Source organism: Acinonyx jubatus, chromosome A1 (assembly GCF_027475565.1).
Source record: "Acinonyx jubatus isolate Ajub_Pintada_27869175 chromosome A1, VMU_Ajub_asm_v1.0, whole genome shotgun sequence".
Taxonomy (NCBI): domain Eukaryota; kingdom Metazoa; phylum Chordata; class Mammalia; order Carnivora; family Felidae; genus Acinonyx; species Acinonyx jubatus.
The window spans coordinates 177,994,170-178,010,831 of NC_069380.1; the positions used below are offsets into that span (position 1 = coordinate 177,994,170).

Genomic DNA, 16,662 nt, shown 5'->3' on the forward strand with positions numbered 1-16,662 from the left:
TACCTTAGGGTCCGTAAAATTGCTGAAGCCTTTTGTTCCAGATGCTGGGAAGGGTGAGATGACTGCCCACCCCCATCATGGAGCTCTTATCTCCCTGACCCTCAAGCAGGGCCAATGGAATAGGGGAGTCAGCACTTTCTCTAGTTTTAGCTTCTTGCTCATTCCATGGCACTAATTAAAACTTAATTCTGACACCTGACAGCTCAGTGCTCTCCCAGCTCAGCTGAACTTTTGACAAACATGATCTGCATGCAGCCCTCAGGGGCGAAATGGACAGCAACATCGGTAACTTTGTTTTCAAGCATAGACTTTAATCCTCCTCCTTTTTGGAATCTTAGGGAATATCCTGGCCTGTCATAGAGGCCCCAAGTACCAGCAGGTACTGGAGAAAAGTTCAGTTTGTCTTTCAGTTATTCAAAATACTATCCTAAATTTGCCTTTCCCAATCAAAGACAAGAATGGTATGGGATTTTAAATAGTGGGTATCAGCCCTGGGTGCACATTAGAATCACCTGGGGGACTGATTAAAAAAATAACACTGAAGCCAAGTCTTTCCCTAGAGTATTTGATGTTAATTTCACTAATTTAAAGAAACAACATAATCCTGTTCTAGAACATCCCAGATCTCCCACTTTCTAACCAAACCACATTGGGTGATTCATATCACTTTCCTGAGCCTCAGTTTCCTCATCTGTCATATGGGGGCAATAACACTTGCCTCCAAGGGGGTGGTTAAGTTAAAAAAGTTGTCTGGAAGCACCTGACACATAGTATGTGCATACTTAGATATTGTCTCAATCAGAACATGAATCAAGAGCTTTCAGAAGAGGGATTTCCTCTGGGCCCAAAGGCCTGGAAGACTATTTGAAAGAGTTAGATTTGCCTCCTTAAGAAGGAATGTTGACATTTGTGTGGGTAGAGAGACAAAGGGGCCACTCTAAGACATAAGCAATGAGAACACCTGCTCTGGGCCCCATACTTTACAGGACTTTGCTCTGGCCTTCCTCTGTCAGCACCTTGTCCCACAGGGCAAGGAGGCTATAGGAAACAAGTGCCATGCACCCCAGGAGCCCACATCCCCATCTTCTAGATCGTGGATCAGACACCAGAACCCAGCCTGGTCAGCCTGGACCTGCTTCTATTGTATTCCCCAAGCCAGTTCTCCTGGGAGATAACACTTCCAGTTTGCAACTCTAGTCCCACAGAGTGCCTTAAAGAAGGCTATTTAAAGGGCATGGGGACAGACCTTGGATTTGAAGGCTGGGATACTACAGACGTGTGCATGAGGCCTTTCCAGGTATGCAGGAGATGAGGGGTGGAAAGAGGAAGGGCAGGCCATGGGCCAGGCAGGGGCTTTCATATATTCTCTTTCTCCAGACCACACAAATATTAGAAATAGCTCCAACAGCACTGTTCATTTTACAGCAATTCATTAAGCTGAACATTTACATTTCAGTATTTTTCTGGTACAGCTGTTCTCATTATGAGATGTAAAATAATATTTTTAAAATCAAATAATGCTTAGCTCCATGCCTGAGACCTCATAAGTGCTTGAAAAATACGAGTGAAGCAGAATCCAAACATACTCACTGCAGCTCAGATGTGCATCTTGCTTTGTAGTAGGATTGCAGCTCAGGAGGAAACTGCCAATTTAAAGGAAGTTGGTTTCTTCCAGTTTAAAACAGTCTCTTTCGGATAAAGGTCCATTATCACAGGTCTTCACCCTCTCTATTCTTCCTCCCTTTATCCCAGAAGGCATCTGGGCAGGGGAGGCTGACAGACATCATGGTGATGGTGAGGGTAGGTGAGATTGGATCTGTGTGTTCTCCGCTCCCCCGCACCAGCTTGTGCTGACTTACTTTGGCGCAGAGATCATCACTCCTGATCTTCAAGTATCAGCCTTTTACCTTCATGCACCTGCTGCAGAGGTGACTGCGGGAGGCCATGCACTAAATGCTTGGGCCAGGCTCTGCTGTGGCTCTTGCTAGGCAGTTGATTCTCTGAAACTCAGCAACAACTTCTATCCAGCTTTCAGCTTGAATATCGGGCCCAACTGAAATCCTACTAAGTTTGCCACCCCCGATTCCAGTGCAACCTTTGGCTTTTATGCTAATTCCTAATTCTCAGCTAACTTGTCATCTTATATTGCCAGTAAGAGGAAACCTGGGAGGGAGGAACAACATGCAGAGCTCTGTGCAGGTATTTCGCATTGCACGTGGGTTTCCTCAGTCAATCTTCACAAGCCAGTAAGAGAGGCATTTTAGCTGAAGGTTCCTGTCCCTCCCTAGTGTTATAGGCTGAGCTGTGTTCTTCTAAATTCAAGTGTTGAAGCCTTAACCCTCAATGTGACTGTATTTGGAGATGGGGCCTTTAAGAGGTAATTAAGGTTAAATGAGGTCATTAAGGTGGGGCCCTAATTTGATAGGACTGGTGTCCTTATAAGAAAAGGAAGAAGGGCACCTGGGTGGCTCAGTCGGTTAAGAGTCCGACTTTGGCTCAGGTCATGATCTCATAGTTTGTGGGTTCAAGCCCCGTGTCAGGCTGTATGCTGCAGCTCAGAACCTGCTTCAGATTCTCTCTCTCTCTCTCTCTCTCTGCCCCTCCCCTACTTGCATTCTGTCTCTGTCTCTTTCAAAAATAAATAAAACATTAAAAATTGAAAAAAAAGAGGAAGAGACACCAAAGATAGCTTTCCCTATCCCCTTCTCCTCTCCCCTTCTGCCCCCCAACATGCATACAGAGAAAGGCCATGTAGGACACAGGGAGATGGCAGCCATCAACAAGTGAAGGGGAGAGGGTCACTGGAAACCAACTCTGCTGGCACCCTGCCCTTAGACTTCCAGCCACCAGACACGTGAGAAAATTAGGCATCCAGACTGTGGTATTTTGCAATGATGGCCCAAGCAGTCTAAGACACCTAGAAATCACAGTTTAATACCTTCTGGGAACTCAAGCATTCTTGGCCCTGAGCATCTCAGGTGACCCTGAGCATTCACTGCTGCCTATTTCCTGAGCCTCACTGCCCCCTGGAGTTACAGTCCCATACTTTTCCCTGCCTTTATTCTCCAAATCAGGTTCCAGCTTCCTTCCTATTTTCCCTTAGTTCTAATTCCCATATTTCTCTTGGTACTTACCATGTTGTTCCATTGGCCCAGGAACGCATCTGCAATTCAGAGACAATCTTTAGGAGGCTGTTTTCATGCCATTTCTCCATTGATAGTCTCATCTCAAGCAGGTTCAGACATGGACTATAAATTGTCCCTGTGTATGCATGTGAGGGTTCTCCTGCCAAGGAAAGAGGCTGAGTTTTCCTTGTTCTGTCTCCCACCCTGGGGAACAGACACCCTGTAAAGAAGAACCAAGTGTATCTTCTTGAGGCTGAGCTCACTTTGACAGAGGCTGGATCCTGTAATGCTCTGGAAGTTTCTTGCAAGTCTATCCCCAGCCTCAGGGGTTCATCCCAGCATCAAATTGATAAGCCTAGGACTGAAAAGAGGGCTTTTCAAAGCAAAAGAGCCAGCATAGATTTCCATGTAAGGGCTACAGATTTCTGAGTCAGATTCCTGTGTATTTGATTTATGGCTGAAAGCCCTATGGGAAGAACTTAAGCAAGTCATGTCATCTCTCTGAACTGTAGTTTTCTCACTAAATGGGAAAAACAATCCTTGCCTTTCAGGATTGTAATGAAGATTTCACACTCTTTTTTGGAAATGACTAGTTGGGTTTTTGTAGACATTTATTCCATTCACCCTATTTCACCTGAGTCACTCTGGCCAACAAATCTGAACTGTAGCTCTTGGCCTGCAGTATAGCTTTGGTGTGCATGTGGTGGGGGAATGAAAGGAGGCGAGGAGGGATGGATGGATGCCTTTTTAAAAATCTAATTTATCTCATTTTGTTCAGGAAATATCCTCTCAGAAAATGCAGACTAACTTCAGTCTCTGCCCCAGCACATCTTTAGGAAGGCAGAACCATTCTCCTAATAATGCATTCCTGAGTAATAATTCCCAGACTCAATATCAATGACCTTGGCAATTGGCAATGGGGATTTTCTTTAATGTATGAGTAAATGAATAAATAAGATGTCTTTTAAAGGACTGGTTTTGGAACATTCCCAGCCCTCCTGGGATTGCTTATTCTCCCACTCCCTTTGGGCTAGTTTAGAGAGCCAGAATTGAATGTAATGAGTCCAGCAACTCAAGATCTGTAGGAAATGGCTTTCAGAGACAGGTACTTTCTGAAGTCCTTTATATGGTTGTTTCTCAGACACTTGGTGATACCACTTTGGGCATATTATGCCTTGCAGTAGGAACACTCTGTGAAGTAGATGCATCTCCTACCTCCCTGCCCTGTTTTGCTCTTTTGAAATCTAAAGGTAACACAGGGAAGTGGAAGAAAGAACACAATGAAACCACAGAACTCCGTTCTGTGTGTGTCCACATGTTGGGACTTGCGATCTGTCCAGTGTGGGCCATGCAGAGGAGAGTTAAGATCCCACTGGCATAGAGGAAATAGCAGTGAATTTAGAGCCCAAAAATTGGGATTTAGATTCTATCTCCTAACTAGTTATACAAACTTGGGCAACTAATGTACCTTCAGAAGCCCTGTTGTTTTCCATGCAAAAGGAAAATGTTTAACAAAGCCATCTCAGAGCTGGTATGATGAGTTAATGAACTAGGGAATGCAAATGGTCTTAGTTGAGGAGTAAAGTACTAAATATATATTGTACTGGAACTCTGGCTTTGAGTCAGACAAATTAGGTGTGTTACACTATACTATTTTCCATCAATATCCAGTGCCACTCCCTGGAGTAAGGCTTGATTGTGTAATTTTGCCAATGTAAACCGAAGTGCCCCCTCAATTCCAATGAGGACTTTACAGGCTTAATAGCAATTCCCCAGCTCTCTACTCCCTGCCCCTGTGATGAGAAAGCATGTGTGAAGAGAAGCTGAGGGGCCTGCAGGGCCCTAGGTGATTAGAGTAAGCACAGCTCCCATGCTCTCCCTTGATGGGTTCCTATCAAGAGCTACTTTAGCTTTTTTGGGATTTGGGGATTGATTGTTACTGCAGCAAAACCGTCTGGCCTCCTGATACACCTGGGTACTGTTTCTTTAGACCATTTAATAGAAGAAAGAAAACAACACACAAAGAAAACACATATATGGTTATACTGAACACGGCACAGTCTTGGGGAGATCTCAAGGACAGCCCTTGCTGAGTGCTACTTGCTGCTGCCCTTGGGAAGGGGCCGGTAGACCCCGACGACTACAGCGTGGTCCCTTTCATAGGGCTCCAGGGTCAGTTGCTCTTGAGGCTTTAAGTTCTCCTGCTGCAACTTCCTCACCTCTGAAGCAAACACCGCCTCAGCAGATGCAGTGGAGTCGATGCAATTGGCCTTAATGGAAATAAGGAAGTGGCCCCCGTTGCGCAGGAAGGTGTGGGCATTCAGAGCCACTATGCGGGACTGGTCAGGCTGGGCCACATCGGCAAAGATCACATCCACCATTCCTATGAGCATGCGGTACTTGAGTGGGTGCCGGGCATCTTCGAGAACTGGGATGATGTTGGTTCGCTGCTTGGCCACATTAACCAGATCGCGGCCAGCGCGGTGGGAGAACTCAACCGCATACACAAGGCCATCGGGGCCGATGATGTCAGAGACGTGAGACACCGTGGTCCCCGAGGCAGCACCCAGGTACAGCACTTTGGACTTGGGCTTGATGTGGATCTGGTCGACCCCGCCCAGGATTGCGGCTGCCAGTTTGGAGCGGAAGGGGTTCCATGTGCGGTATTCCTGCTTCACGCCGCCCTCAGTCACTGTGATGCGCCGTTCGCCGTACACCGAGTGGCCCGGCACCATATTCAGCGTTACCAGCGCGTCCTCCGCTCCGCGGTAGATGAAGACACCCTCATGCCTGTGTGGCTCCACCGTCACGGCATTGGCGCCCTTCCGCCGGCGGTTTTTGCTCCTGGCCACGCCGCCACGCCGCTGCCCGCTGCCACCACGGTCCCTGCTGTCCCCGCCTCCGCGACCCCGCCCCCGGCCTCCGCCCCCGAAGCCACGCGACCGCGCCCCGAAGCCGCCTTTGCCTCCGGGGCCGCCATCCCCTCCTCCTCCTTTGCCTCCTCCGCCTCGACCCCCGCCCCAGCCACCACCCCAGCCGCCACCACCACGCCCACCGGACCCACCGCCGCGGGAACTTGAGGCAGACTTCATGGTGCGCCCCGGGCCCCCGGGTGGCTAGCAGGGATTGTAAGGTGTCGCAGATAACTGGCGGTGGTTGTTAGGGGCTACCAGTGGCTTGGAGCCGTTGTCAGGGGTCACCGGTGGTTCTGGATGGTGGTCCTGGCGTGGGACAAAGATTGCTAGCAGCGGTTGGTGGCTAGGTAGGCGAGCCACAGTGGGAGGCCGGGGCAAGGTGTGCGGCAGTCGGGAACAGCTCTACCGCAGTCCCCCCATCCTTGGAGCCGCCCTTTGACGCAGGGGCTGGCGTGATTGCATCACACCCGCTTTGGCGACCGTGCAGCCCCGGAAGCCCCCCTTCCTAACCCTCTTGCAGCTGCAGCCTGCTGCCTTATAAATCTTCCCCTTCCTCCTTGCTCGTCTCCTGCTCTTTCAGACACCCTTTGCACTTCTCCTGGGGTGCAGGGAAGGAAGCGTCTCCGCTGAGAGAGATGAAGAAGACAGCATCGGCTTTAGTTCTTGCTGTGCCACTTGCTGTGTGGTCTCAGGAAGCTTCCCTGACCCTCTCTGAGTTTCTTGTTTCAACTTGACAAGTTTCTGGAACTGAGTCTCAACATCCCACCTGTAAAACAGAACCTATCTCAAAACTTTGATTGATTGATTTTTAAGTAGGCTTCTCGCCCAACTTGGAGCCCAACGCTGGGCTTAATAAAACCCCGACTTGGGTGGTGAATTCGTGATCTCAAGTTCGGGACTTGAGATCAAGACCTGAGCTGAGATCAAAAGTTGGCCGCTTAACTGACTGAGCCACGCAGGCGCCCTCAAAAGTTTTTTTAAAGTGCTACATACACTTATCCCAGACATGGCACATGATAAGTACTCTGTTAGCCTTTCTTTCTTTTCTTCTTTTCTTTTCTTTCTTTCTAGTATTTCTTTTAGTCTTTTTATTGAGATATAGTCTACATACAATAAATGCACTAATTTTTTAAGTAAATGCCTTAGAGTACCTTGTAAAAATGGCTCTTGCACACTTATACAACGTTTATGAGAATGCAAATTGGTACACTTAAACAATATATCTATACTTTGACTTATTCTACTTTAAAAATTTTATCCTAAAGGGATGATCCCAGCAATTACCAATGATACTAATTAGAACTGCTAGAGTGAGGGTGGTAATGGCGGTTGTGATAATGATCATTGTTGTCAAAGAAGTTGCAGAGGTCAGATGAAGTAAACTAATCCAAGAGAAATATTTAGAAGATAGAAGTCATAGGACTTTCTGATGGAATGTATGTAGGTCAGAAAGGGGAAAATTCCAAGCCAGAGATTGTCTCCTCTTTAACGGTTAATAATCTACAAGCTGCAGCCCTGGTTTCTCTCTCTTTAACTCTGCTCTTTTCCATCAACTTCACTAAATCCCAGAACTCATTCTGGGATTATGGGGCAGCAAGAAATTGTTGTTTCTTCAGTGTGAATGGGGACACAAAAACCCAAGCCCTAAATCCTGTAACACACCTCAAGCAGGAAAAATCTCATGTTTACTCCTGAATTATAGTTTATTCTTCAAAAATCCACTCGTTCAGTCTGCATCATCATTTTGAGCATTAAAAACAAAACCAAAACACGGTGGGCATCACAAAGAGTAGAAAACAGGTGTAACGTGGAGGCCTGAACTTTCAGTCAGCACCACGGACAGCGACACCAACCGAGGACCGGCTTGGGACTTGTCCAAGAGCAGGATAAGGGTGGTGTGGGTAGGTGAAATAAGCAACCCGTGGACCTCCCTGTTAGTGGAATTAAGTGCCTGCTCCAGAGAAAGACAAAATGTACCTGCAGATCGGGGCAAATGTCAGGCAGGGTGTACTGAATGTGCACATGCCAAATAAAGCTTTTATTTCATCCTGGACTCTTTATCTTTCAAATTCATGGACAGCGACACCAGGTCTGGTTTTCTCAGAGGGCTAGAGTGCCTCCTTAATAGGGGCCATAAGTTTATGTGTTGGAATGTGGACAAGCAGTCAAAGAGTGCAATGTACAGTTCCTGAGGTGGATGATTGTTACAAAACGTTCTCCTTAGAGGCTTCGCTATCATTATAAATTGAGGAGTGTTCTCCAAAATGATGAGCTATGCTTGCTGCCTTGGTAGGATTTCCCCCAAATCAGACCTTATAATGGTTTATTTTATGGATAAATTTGACTGGACCATGGAATGCCCAGATGTTTGGTCAAACTTATTCTGGTGTTTCTGTGAGGGTGTTTGGGGATGAAATTAACATTTAAACCAGTAGCCTAACTACATAGAACAGTGTGCCCTTCATAATGTGAATGGGACTCATTCAATCCATTAGAGGCCCAAATAGAACAAAAGGCTCACGCTTCCCAGAATAAGAGAGAATTCTCTTGCCTGACAGCCTTTGAACTGGCACATTGACTCTTCCTGGTTTTATAGCAGCCTGCCTGCCTTCAGATTTGAACTCCCACATTAGCTCTGCAGATTTTGAACGTGTCAGTCTCTCTAATTGTGTGAACCACTTCTTTGTAATATCTATATATAGATATAGATGTGGATATAGATCTAAGTACAGATATAGATCAATCTATCTATACTGTTGGTTCTATTTCTCTGGAGGACAGAGCCTGAGGCAAGAACATGGATCCAGGTTTTTTTTTTTTTTCAGGTGGTTTTTTAAGAGGTGATCCCAGGAATCACATATAGGGGATGGGAAAATGAGACAGGAAGATAGAAAGGCTAAGATAGGGCACATTAATTAGCAGATTACTGCAGTGGGAGATGGGGGCTCAGTTGTGTTGAGCACTCTCTGAGAAATTGTGTGGAGGGCATCTCATAATCGTTCTACTGCAGGCTGGAAAGCTAGGGCATTAATTCACCATTCTCCCTTTTGCTATTGTTGGGAGTTGTTTCTGGGGAATTAACTCTCCTGCCTTTTGAGTTGCTCCTGTGTGTGGTTCAGCAAACTCCTATGATGCTGCAGAGAGCCATCAGACAGAGAGGCAGGTGCTTGGGTGGGGAGCTGCTATCATGGTAGAAACTGTTTACCACAGCTGCAGATGAACTCAGAGCTGGGCCTAGGGGATATTGGGTAAGGCGCCAACAGTGCCCGCTTCACTTGGCTACTATATCTCCTGTACAACCAGAACTTTGTAACTTAGAAAATGTGCATGAGCTCATAAAGCTTATTACATCAGGAAAGAAAGTCCTACTATAATTGCACTAGCACTCTCTGTAATAAAGTTACTCAATTTAGCAGTACAAAACTCTCATCAATATTTTTTACTCTAGTACACAGTATCATGCAACTATGCAATTGTATTTGAGAAGTTTATCCCTTCTTTGCTTTTATTCAGGGTACTAAAGCACAATTCTTCACAATGAACCCTTTCCATTATACCTCCAGACCACTGTAGAGGATCCATATCCAACACCAACAATCTGTCCAACTAAGACAGTTTAGATAATTTACCTAAGACAGTTTAGATAATTCTGTACAATATTCCAGGTATAAGCTTTTGAGGGCATATCAACTGACTCATTCTGAACTTTGTCTTATCACTTTCTGTTATGCTGTTATTAATGCTCCTTTACCACAATACAAACAAGTATCTCCCAGGTCTCTATTCCTAGCCTCTGTTTTAAATGGACTGAGGTAGACTTTCTAGTGTACTTGCTGTTCATTTCAGAACTGACATTCTCAAGAATGTCATGCATTCCCATGTGATCCATTAAATGGAATCCACTGAGAGGGGTGGCTAGTGATTTAAAATTCTAAATCTAATGAACAACATCTTCATGAATTTAGAGTTTTGGGAGTAACTACTGTAAACTGGCAATAGCAGTGGGCTACCTCACTGGTGGTAAGGCCCACCCTATTCACTAGATTTCATGCCAGGGCTTGAAGCAGCCTCTACCACACTCTACAAGTGACAATTTCTCCAGGTATCTTTTCCCCACCCTCATCCTCCATCAGTCTCATCACATTACTGCTGTCATTTTCTTTTTTTTTTTTAATTTTTTTTAATGTTTATTTATTTTTGAGACAGAGAGAGACAGAGCATGAACGGGGGAGGGTCAGAGAGAGGGAGACACAGAATCTGAAACAGGCTCCAGGCTCTGAGCTGTCAGCACAGGGGCCCGATGTGGGGCTCGAACTCACGGACCGCGAGATCGTGACCTGAGCCGAAGTCGGCGCTCAAACGACTGAGCCACCCAGGCGCCCCACTGCTGTCATTTTCAACAAGACTGTGGCTTAGAGTTCCAGAACCACCCTCCCTTATGGTATGCAAACCTCAGCAGCTTTCTCATGCCTCTTCCCACTGCCTCATTGCTGGTGGCAGCTTTGGAACTGATAAAAACCAAGTTTTCAAATCTTGCTTTTAACCAGAAGCATCCTTACCCAGAGCAGTGTTTGATGACTCCCAGAGAACTTTTCTGTCTCCTGGCTTTGGTTCCTACCTGGCATATCCATTTCTTAGAGCCTGTCTGTTGAGATGCTACAGCCTGGGGCACCCATCAGCCAGCAAGACTTTCAGTCCAGTTGGACATGTTCCACCTATCCTGTGCATGACTCCAGAATGCTACCAAGGCAAGGATTTACACCAGGTATTGGCATCCTAAGGTGTCAAAATGCTCTTCCATTAAAATTTTCATCTGAGGCCACTGATAACATTGAAATCTGTCTCATTCCCAAAGGTTTATTCACGGTGGGTCCTATCTACTCAAGATATTTCTTCAAGTGCTAATTTGGCATTATGACCCAGATAATTTTCTCTGACAGAGAATAAGAACAAATATAGCCAGTTAAAATTTATTTACAATTGACTTGTTATTCCATAAAATATGGCCTATAGTGATGTTCATAATTACATCTGTGACTGGGCCTTAATAGTTAACATGGAGTACACCAGTCCTACTCACAGACTTAAAAAGATACATGAGAAACTTTGCTATATTTCTCTCATACACCATTCTAGAAAATTGCCTGAGGATGACCAGCAGTGATTTAGGTAAAACCAGCTGGAAGCTGTGTAACCTCATCCCCGGTATCATTAGTATTTAAACAGTCATGCATGAAATGGCTTCTCTAACCTGGTTTCTAAAAACCTTGGTTCACTTCCAAAGGTGACTCCAGGGATTTGTATCTCCATCCCCAGTGAGTCACAGCTGTATCTAATCAAGATGGGGTGAGCTATGATGCAGAAATGTAACCTTCAAATCTCAATGGATTAATATAACTATGTATATTTCTTGCCTACTTTTCATGTCCATTGAAGGTCCATTGGAGTTATGCTCCACATAGTTACTGAAGGGCTCAAGTATCAACATCTTGTGGCTGTAATATGAGAAACAAGAGGGCTTCCATTATTACCACTAGGGAAAAGAGTGCATAGAGAGCTCACATTCCTTTTTCTGCGTGTTGGCCTAGGGTTTGATATAGTCATTTCTACTTACAACTCATTGACTGGTACTAGTTACATGCCTTGTCTAATTGGAAGGCAGCCTGGAAACAGGAGTGAGATAATCAGTGAACAGTAAATGTTTTTTGCCATAAGTATCTATTGCATAATGCCAGGCTAGCACACCTGGATCAGTGTATCCAACACAAACATCACAAATGAAATTTACTGTTCAATGTGCATATATTTAAATTTACTCATTGAGGGAAAATATATTACCTTTTTACTAACACATGACTGAAACCTAGAATCATAATCAAATTTGTGGCACATATCTAATATAGCTTGTTAACTAAAGCAGAAAAAGAGAACTGTCTCTCCTTTCCTAGTCTCTGGGCCTTAGAGAACAGCTCACGTTCCTTAAATGGGATTCCATTAACATTTGGCCATTCCATCACTAGTTGTGGCACTTTATGTCTAGGGTGGATCACACTCTCTATTTCCCTCTGTAAAATTAGTGACTGGGACTCAGTTAATGCGTAGAAAGCTTTGGTGGGTATATTAGTCAGGGTTCTCCAAAGAAACAAAAATTTATTTTTTCACAGCTCTGGAGACTGGAAGTCCAAGCTCAGAATGCCAGCATGTTGGGTTTCTGGTGAAAGGTTTCTCTGGCCTGTAGATGGCTTCTCTCTGTGTCCTCACCTGATGGAGAGAAAGAGAAAGAGTGAGCTCTCTGGTGTCTCTTCTTATGAAGACATTAATCCTATTAGTGTCATACCCTAGGACCTTAATTAACCTTATTTACTTCCTTATTCTCAATATAGACATTGAGAGCTTCAACATCTGAATTTTGGAGAGACACAATTCAGTCTATAAATAAGGAACTACTTTTCCAAAGGTTTTCTTTCTAGAAGAAATCTTAGAAATCATAAGTAATTCCTCTTTTTTCAGAATAGGAAATTGAGATTCAGAGGTTAGCTGGCTTTTCCATATCACAAATCCTACAATCTACAAATTTCTACAAACAAATTACCTAACATCCCCACAAAAATACAGTGGGTCTAACTGAGCTTTCATCAATCCATTACATTTTACCTCTTACAAGCATTTTATAAATGTATTTCATGAAACTCTTGGCCAATTGGAAACTCAAAGCACCAAACAACAAAACAAAGCAAAAATGTTTTACCTCAACTGGCCAACCACATGTACTTTAATTAACCTCAATAAAATTTCTATGATCCAAACCAAACATTATTTAACCAATTTTCTAGGACAGTTAATGCTGGCCACCTGAGCCAATACTGGCCATGAAGGAAAATCAAAGAATGACAGGGAAAATTAACAAAAAATTGCATTAAATCACATCATGCCCTCGTTTAAATTCTCCGTAAGAATTAATTGTTCAATGGAGAAAAAAAATCAAGGCTGCAGATGACTCATCATTTACCTCAATATATTAAGAATAATTTCTCTAAGACCCCATTTGGACCATTAGTTTGCTCTGCTTTCTAAGAATTTGATAGCTAGTAGGGAAACCACAAATATAGCCATAAAAATTAAAACAACACTTTTGAACTTCAGTTGCTCTCATGGCTCCTCTTTGACACCAGTCAACTCTAAATAACCTGTGTGTGGTTTCATTCTTGCCTGTATGGATTCCCTCATTTCTCTAGGAATTCTTTGTCAGTGGGGCCAAATCAGAGCCTGATAGAAAACATCAGCAACCCCACAATTCCTTGTTAACCCTAAGTAACTCTGACTACAGTTTAGTTTCTTTGTCAATGATTTTTAACTTCATTTTGGCTTCTCTGCTCTTTAAGAATTTCTAGGAAGATGGAGAAATTCAAGACTTCCAGAAAGAAATAATTAGACTAAAGTTGACACCTCCTGTACTACTGATTCCTTGATGATTCCAGTTTGCCTTTGGAAGTTCTCCCTGATGTCAGATGATAAAAAGTGAGTTTAATGAGTTTTAATGATTTTTCCCCAGCTTTACTGAGATATAACTGACATAAAACATTGTGGAAGTTTAAGGTATACAACATGACTTGATATATGTATGTATTATGAAATGATTACCACAATAAGGTTATTTAATACATCTATCACCTTACATCATTCTTTTTGTTGTTGTTGTTGTTGTTGTTTATTTATTTTAAGAGAGACAGAGCACGAATAGAGGAGGGGCAAGAGAGAGGGAGAGAGAATCCCAAGCAGGCTCTGTGCTCCTGCCCAGCTTGGTGTTCAAACTCATGAAATTGTGATATCATGAATGACCTGAACCAAAGCCAAGAGTCACATGCTTAACAGACTTAGCCACCCAGGTGCCCCCTAGTTACAATTTTTTTTTGTATGTGATAAGAACTTTTAATATCTACTCCCTTATCAATTTTCTTTTATTTATTTTTTAAAATTTACATCCAAGTTAGTTAGCATATAGTGCAACAATGATTTCAGGAGTGCTCCTTAGTGCCCCTTACCCATTTAGCCCCCCCCCAAAAAAACCCTCCAGTAAGCCTCTGTTTGTTCTCCATATTTAAGAGTCTCTTATGTTTTTGTCCCCCTCCCTGTTTTTATCTTATTTTTGCTTCCTTTCCCTATGTTCATCTTTTTTGTATCTTAAGGTATTCATATGAGTGAAGTCATATGATTTTTGTCTTTCTCTGACTAATTTCACTTAGCTCTACATCTACTTAGCTCTAGTTCCATCTACATAGTTGCAAATGGCAAGATTTCACTCCTTTTGATTGCTGAGTAATACTCCATTGTGTGCTGAGTATAACTCCACATATATACCACATCTTCTTTATCCATTCAACCGTCGATGGACATTTGGGCTCTTTCCATACTTTGGCTATTGTTGATAGTGCTGCTATAAACATTGGGGTGCATGCATCCCAAAATAGCACACCCATATCCCTTGGATAAATACCTAGTAGTTCAATTGCTGGGTTGTAGGGTAGTTCTATGTTTAGTTTTTTGAGGAACCTCCATACTGTTTTCCAGAGTGGCTACACCAGTTTGCATTCCCACCAGCAGCACAAAAGAGATCCTCTTTCTCCACATCCCTGCCAACATCTATTGTTGCCTGAGTTGTTAATGTTAGCCGTTCTGACAGGTATGAGGTGCTATCTCATTGTGGTTTTGATTTGTATTTCCAGAATGATGAGTGATGTTGAGCATTTTTTCATGTGTCAGTTGGCCATCTGGATGTCTTCCTTGGAGAAGTGTCTATTCATGTCTTTTGCCCATTTCTTCACTGGATTGTTTGTTTCTTGGGTGTTGAGTTTGAGAAGTTCTTTATAGATTTTGGATACTAACCATTTATCTGATATGTCATTTGCAAATATCTTCTCCCATTCCATTGCTTGCCTTTTAGTTTTGCTGATTGTTTCCTTCGCTGTGCAGATGAGGTCCCAGTAGTTCATTTTTGCTTTTGTTTCCCTTGCCTCCAGAGATATGTTGAGTAAGAAGTTGCTGCAGGCAAGAGCAAAGAGGTTTTTGTCTGCTTTCTCCTCGAGGATTTTGATGGCTTCCTGTCTTACATTGAGGTCTTTCATCCATTTTGAGTTTATTTTTGTGTACAGTGTAAGAAAGTGGTCCAGGTTCATTCTTCTGCATGTTGCTGTCCAGTTTCCCAGCACCACTTGCTGAAGAGACTGTCTTTATTCCATTGGACATTCTTTCCTGCTTTGTCAAAGATTAGTTGGCCATACGTTTGTGGGTCCATTTCTGGGTTCTCTATTCTGTTCCATTGATCTGAGTGTTTGTTCTTGTGCCAGTACCATACTGTCTTGATGATTATAGTTTTGTAATATATCTTAAAGTCTGGGATTGTAATGCTTCCTGCTTTGGTTTTCTTTTTCAAGATTGCTTTGGCTATTCAGGTTCTTTTCTGGTTCCACAGCAACTTTCAAGTATACGGTATTATTTACTGTAATCGCCATGGTATATATTACATCCCCAGTACTTACTCATCTTATAATTGGAAGTTGGCACCCTCTGACCACCTTCACTCATTTCCTCTCCCTGGCTACCACCAATCTATTCTGTTTCTAGGAGTTTTGTTTTTTTTAGATTCCACATAGTGAATCCACATAGATTTCACCTAAGTGAGGTCATGTAGCATTTGTCTTTCTTTGTCTGAATTGTTTCGCTTAGCATAGGATCTCTAGTTTCACCATATTATCATAAATGGCAGAATTTCCTTCTTTTTTATGACTGAATAACTTTTCATTGTAAATATATACCACAATTTATTTATCTACTTACCCAGCAGTGGACATTTACATTGTTTCCATATCTTGGCTATTGCAAACAATGCTGCAATAAATATGGAGGTGCAGATCTCTTTGAGAGAGTGATTTCATTCCTTCAGGTATATATCCAGAAGTAGAATTGTTGGTTTATACAGTATATATAGAGTATATACATTATATTAGCCCTATTTTTAATTTTTTGAGGAATCTCCATGCTTTTGTCCATAGTGGCTACACCAATTTACATTCCCACAACAGTGAACAAGTGTTTCCTTTTCTCCGCATCCCCACCAACACTTGCTACTTCTTGTCTTTTTGGTAATAGCCATTACAACAGGTGTGAGGTGATTACTCATTTTGGTTTTGTTTTGCATTTTCCTGATAATTAGTGATGCTGTGATGGCCATCTGTATGACTTCTTTGGAAAAATGCCTGTTCAGATCTTTTGTCCATTTTTAAATTGGGTTATTATTTGCTCAGATTTTTTGTTTTTATTTTCTTTTTGCTATTGAGTTATATGAGTTACTTACACATTTTAGACATTAACCCCTTATCAGATACATGGCTTGCAAATATTTTCTCCCATTGTGTAGGCTGTCTTTTCATTTTGTTGATTGTTTCTTTGCTGTACACAAGTTTTTTAGTTTGATGTGGTCTTACTTGTTTATTTTTGCCTTTGTTGCCTGTGCTTTTGGTGTCATATCTAAAAAGTCATTGCCAAGACCAATGACAAGGAACTTTCCCCCTATGTTTTCTTTTAGGAATTTTATGGTTTCAGGTCTTACGTTTAAGTCTCTAATC

At 43.0% G+C, this 16,662-nt stretch overlaps 1 protein-coding gene across 1 annotated transcript; it reads right to left on the reverse strand.

The window, feature by feature from the left end:
* Positions 1-5,101: 5,101 nt before the first annotated feature.
* On the reverse strand, positions 5,102-6,474 carry FBLL1 (fibrillarin like 1). The gene has a single exon (XM_015065773.3). It carries the CDS (start codon positions 6,215-6,217, stop codon positions 5,222-5,224), a length of 996 nt encoding a protein of 331 aa, XP_014921259.2. The 5' UTR covers positions 6,218-6,474; the 3' UTR covers positions 5,102-5,221.
* Positions 6,475-16,662: the final 10,188 nt, after the last annotated feature.

What these genes read in the sequence shown, in the direction of transcription:
- FBLL1 (XM_015065773.3), bottom strand. Translation starts at nt 6,217, where the DNA reads ATGAAGTCTGCCTCAAGTTCCCGCGGCGGTGGGTCCGGTGGGCGTGGT.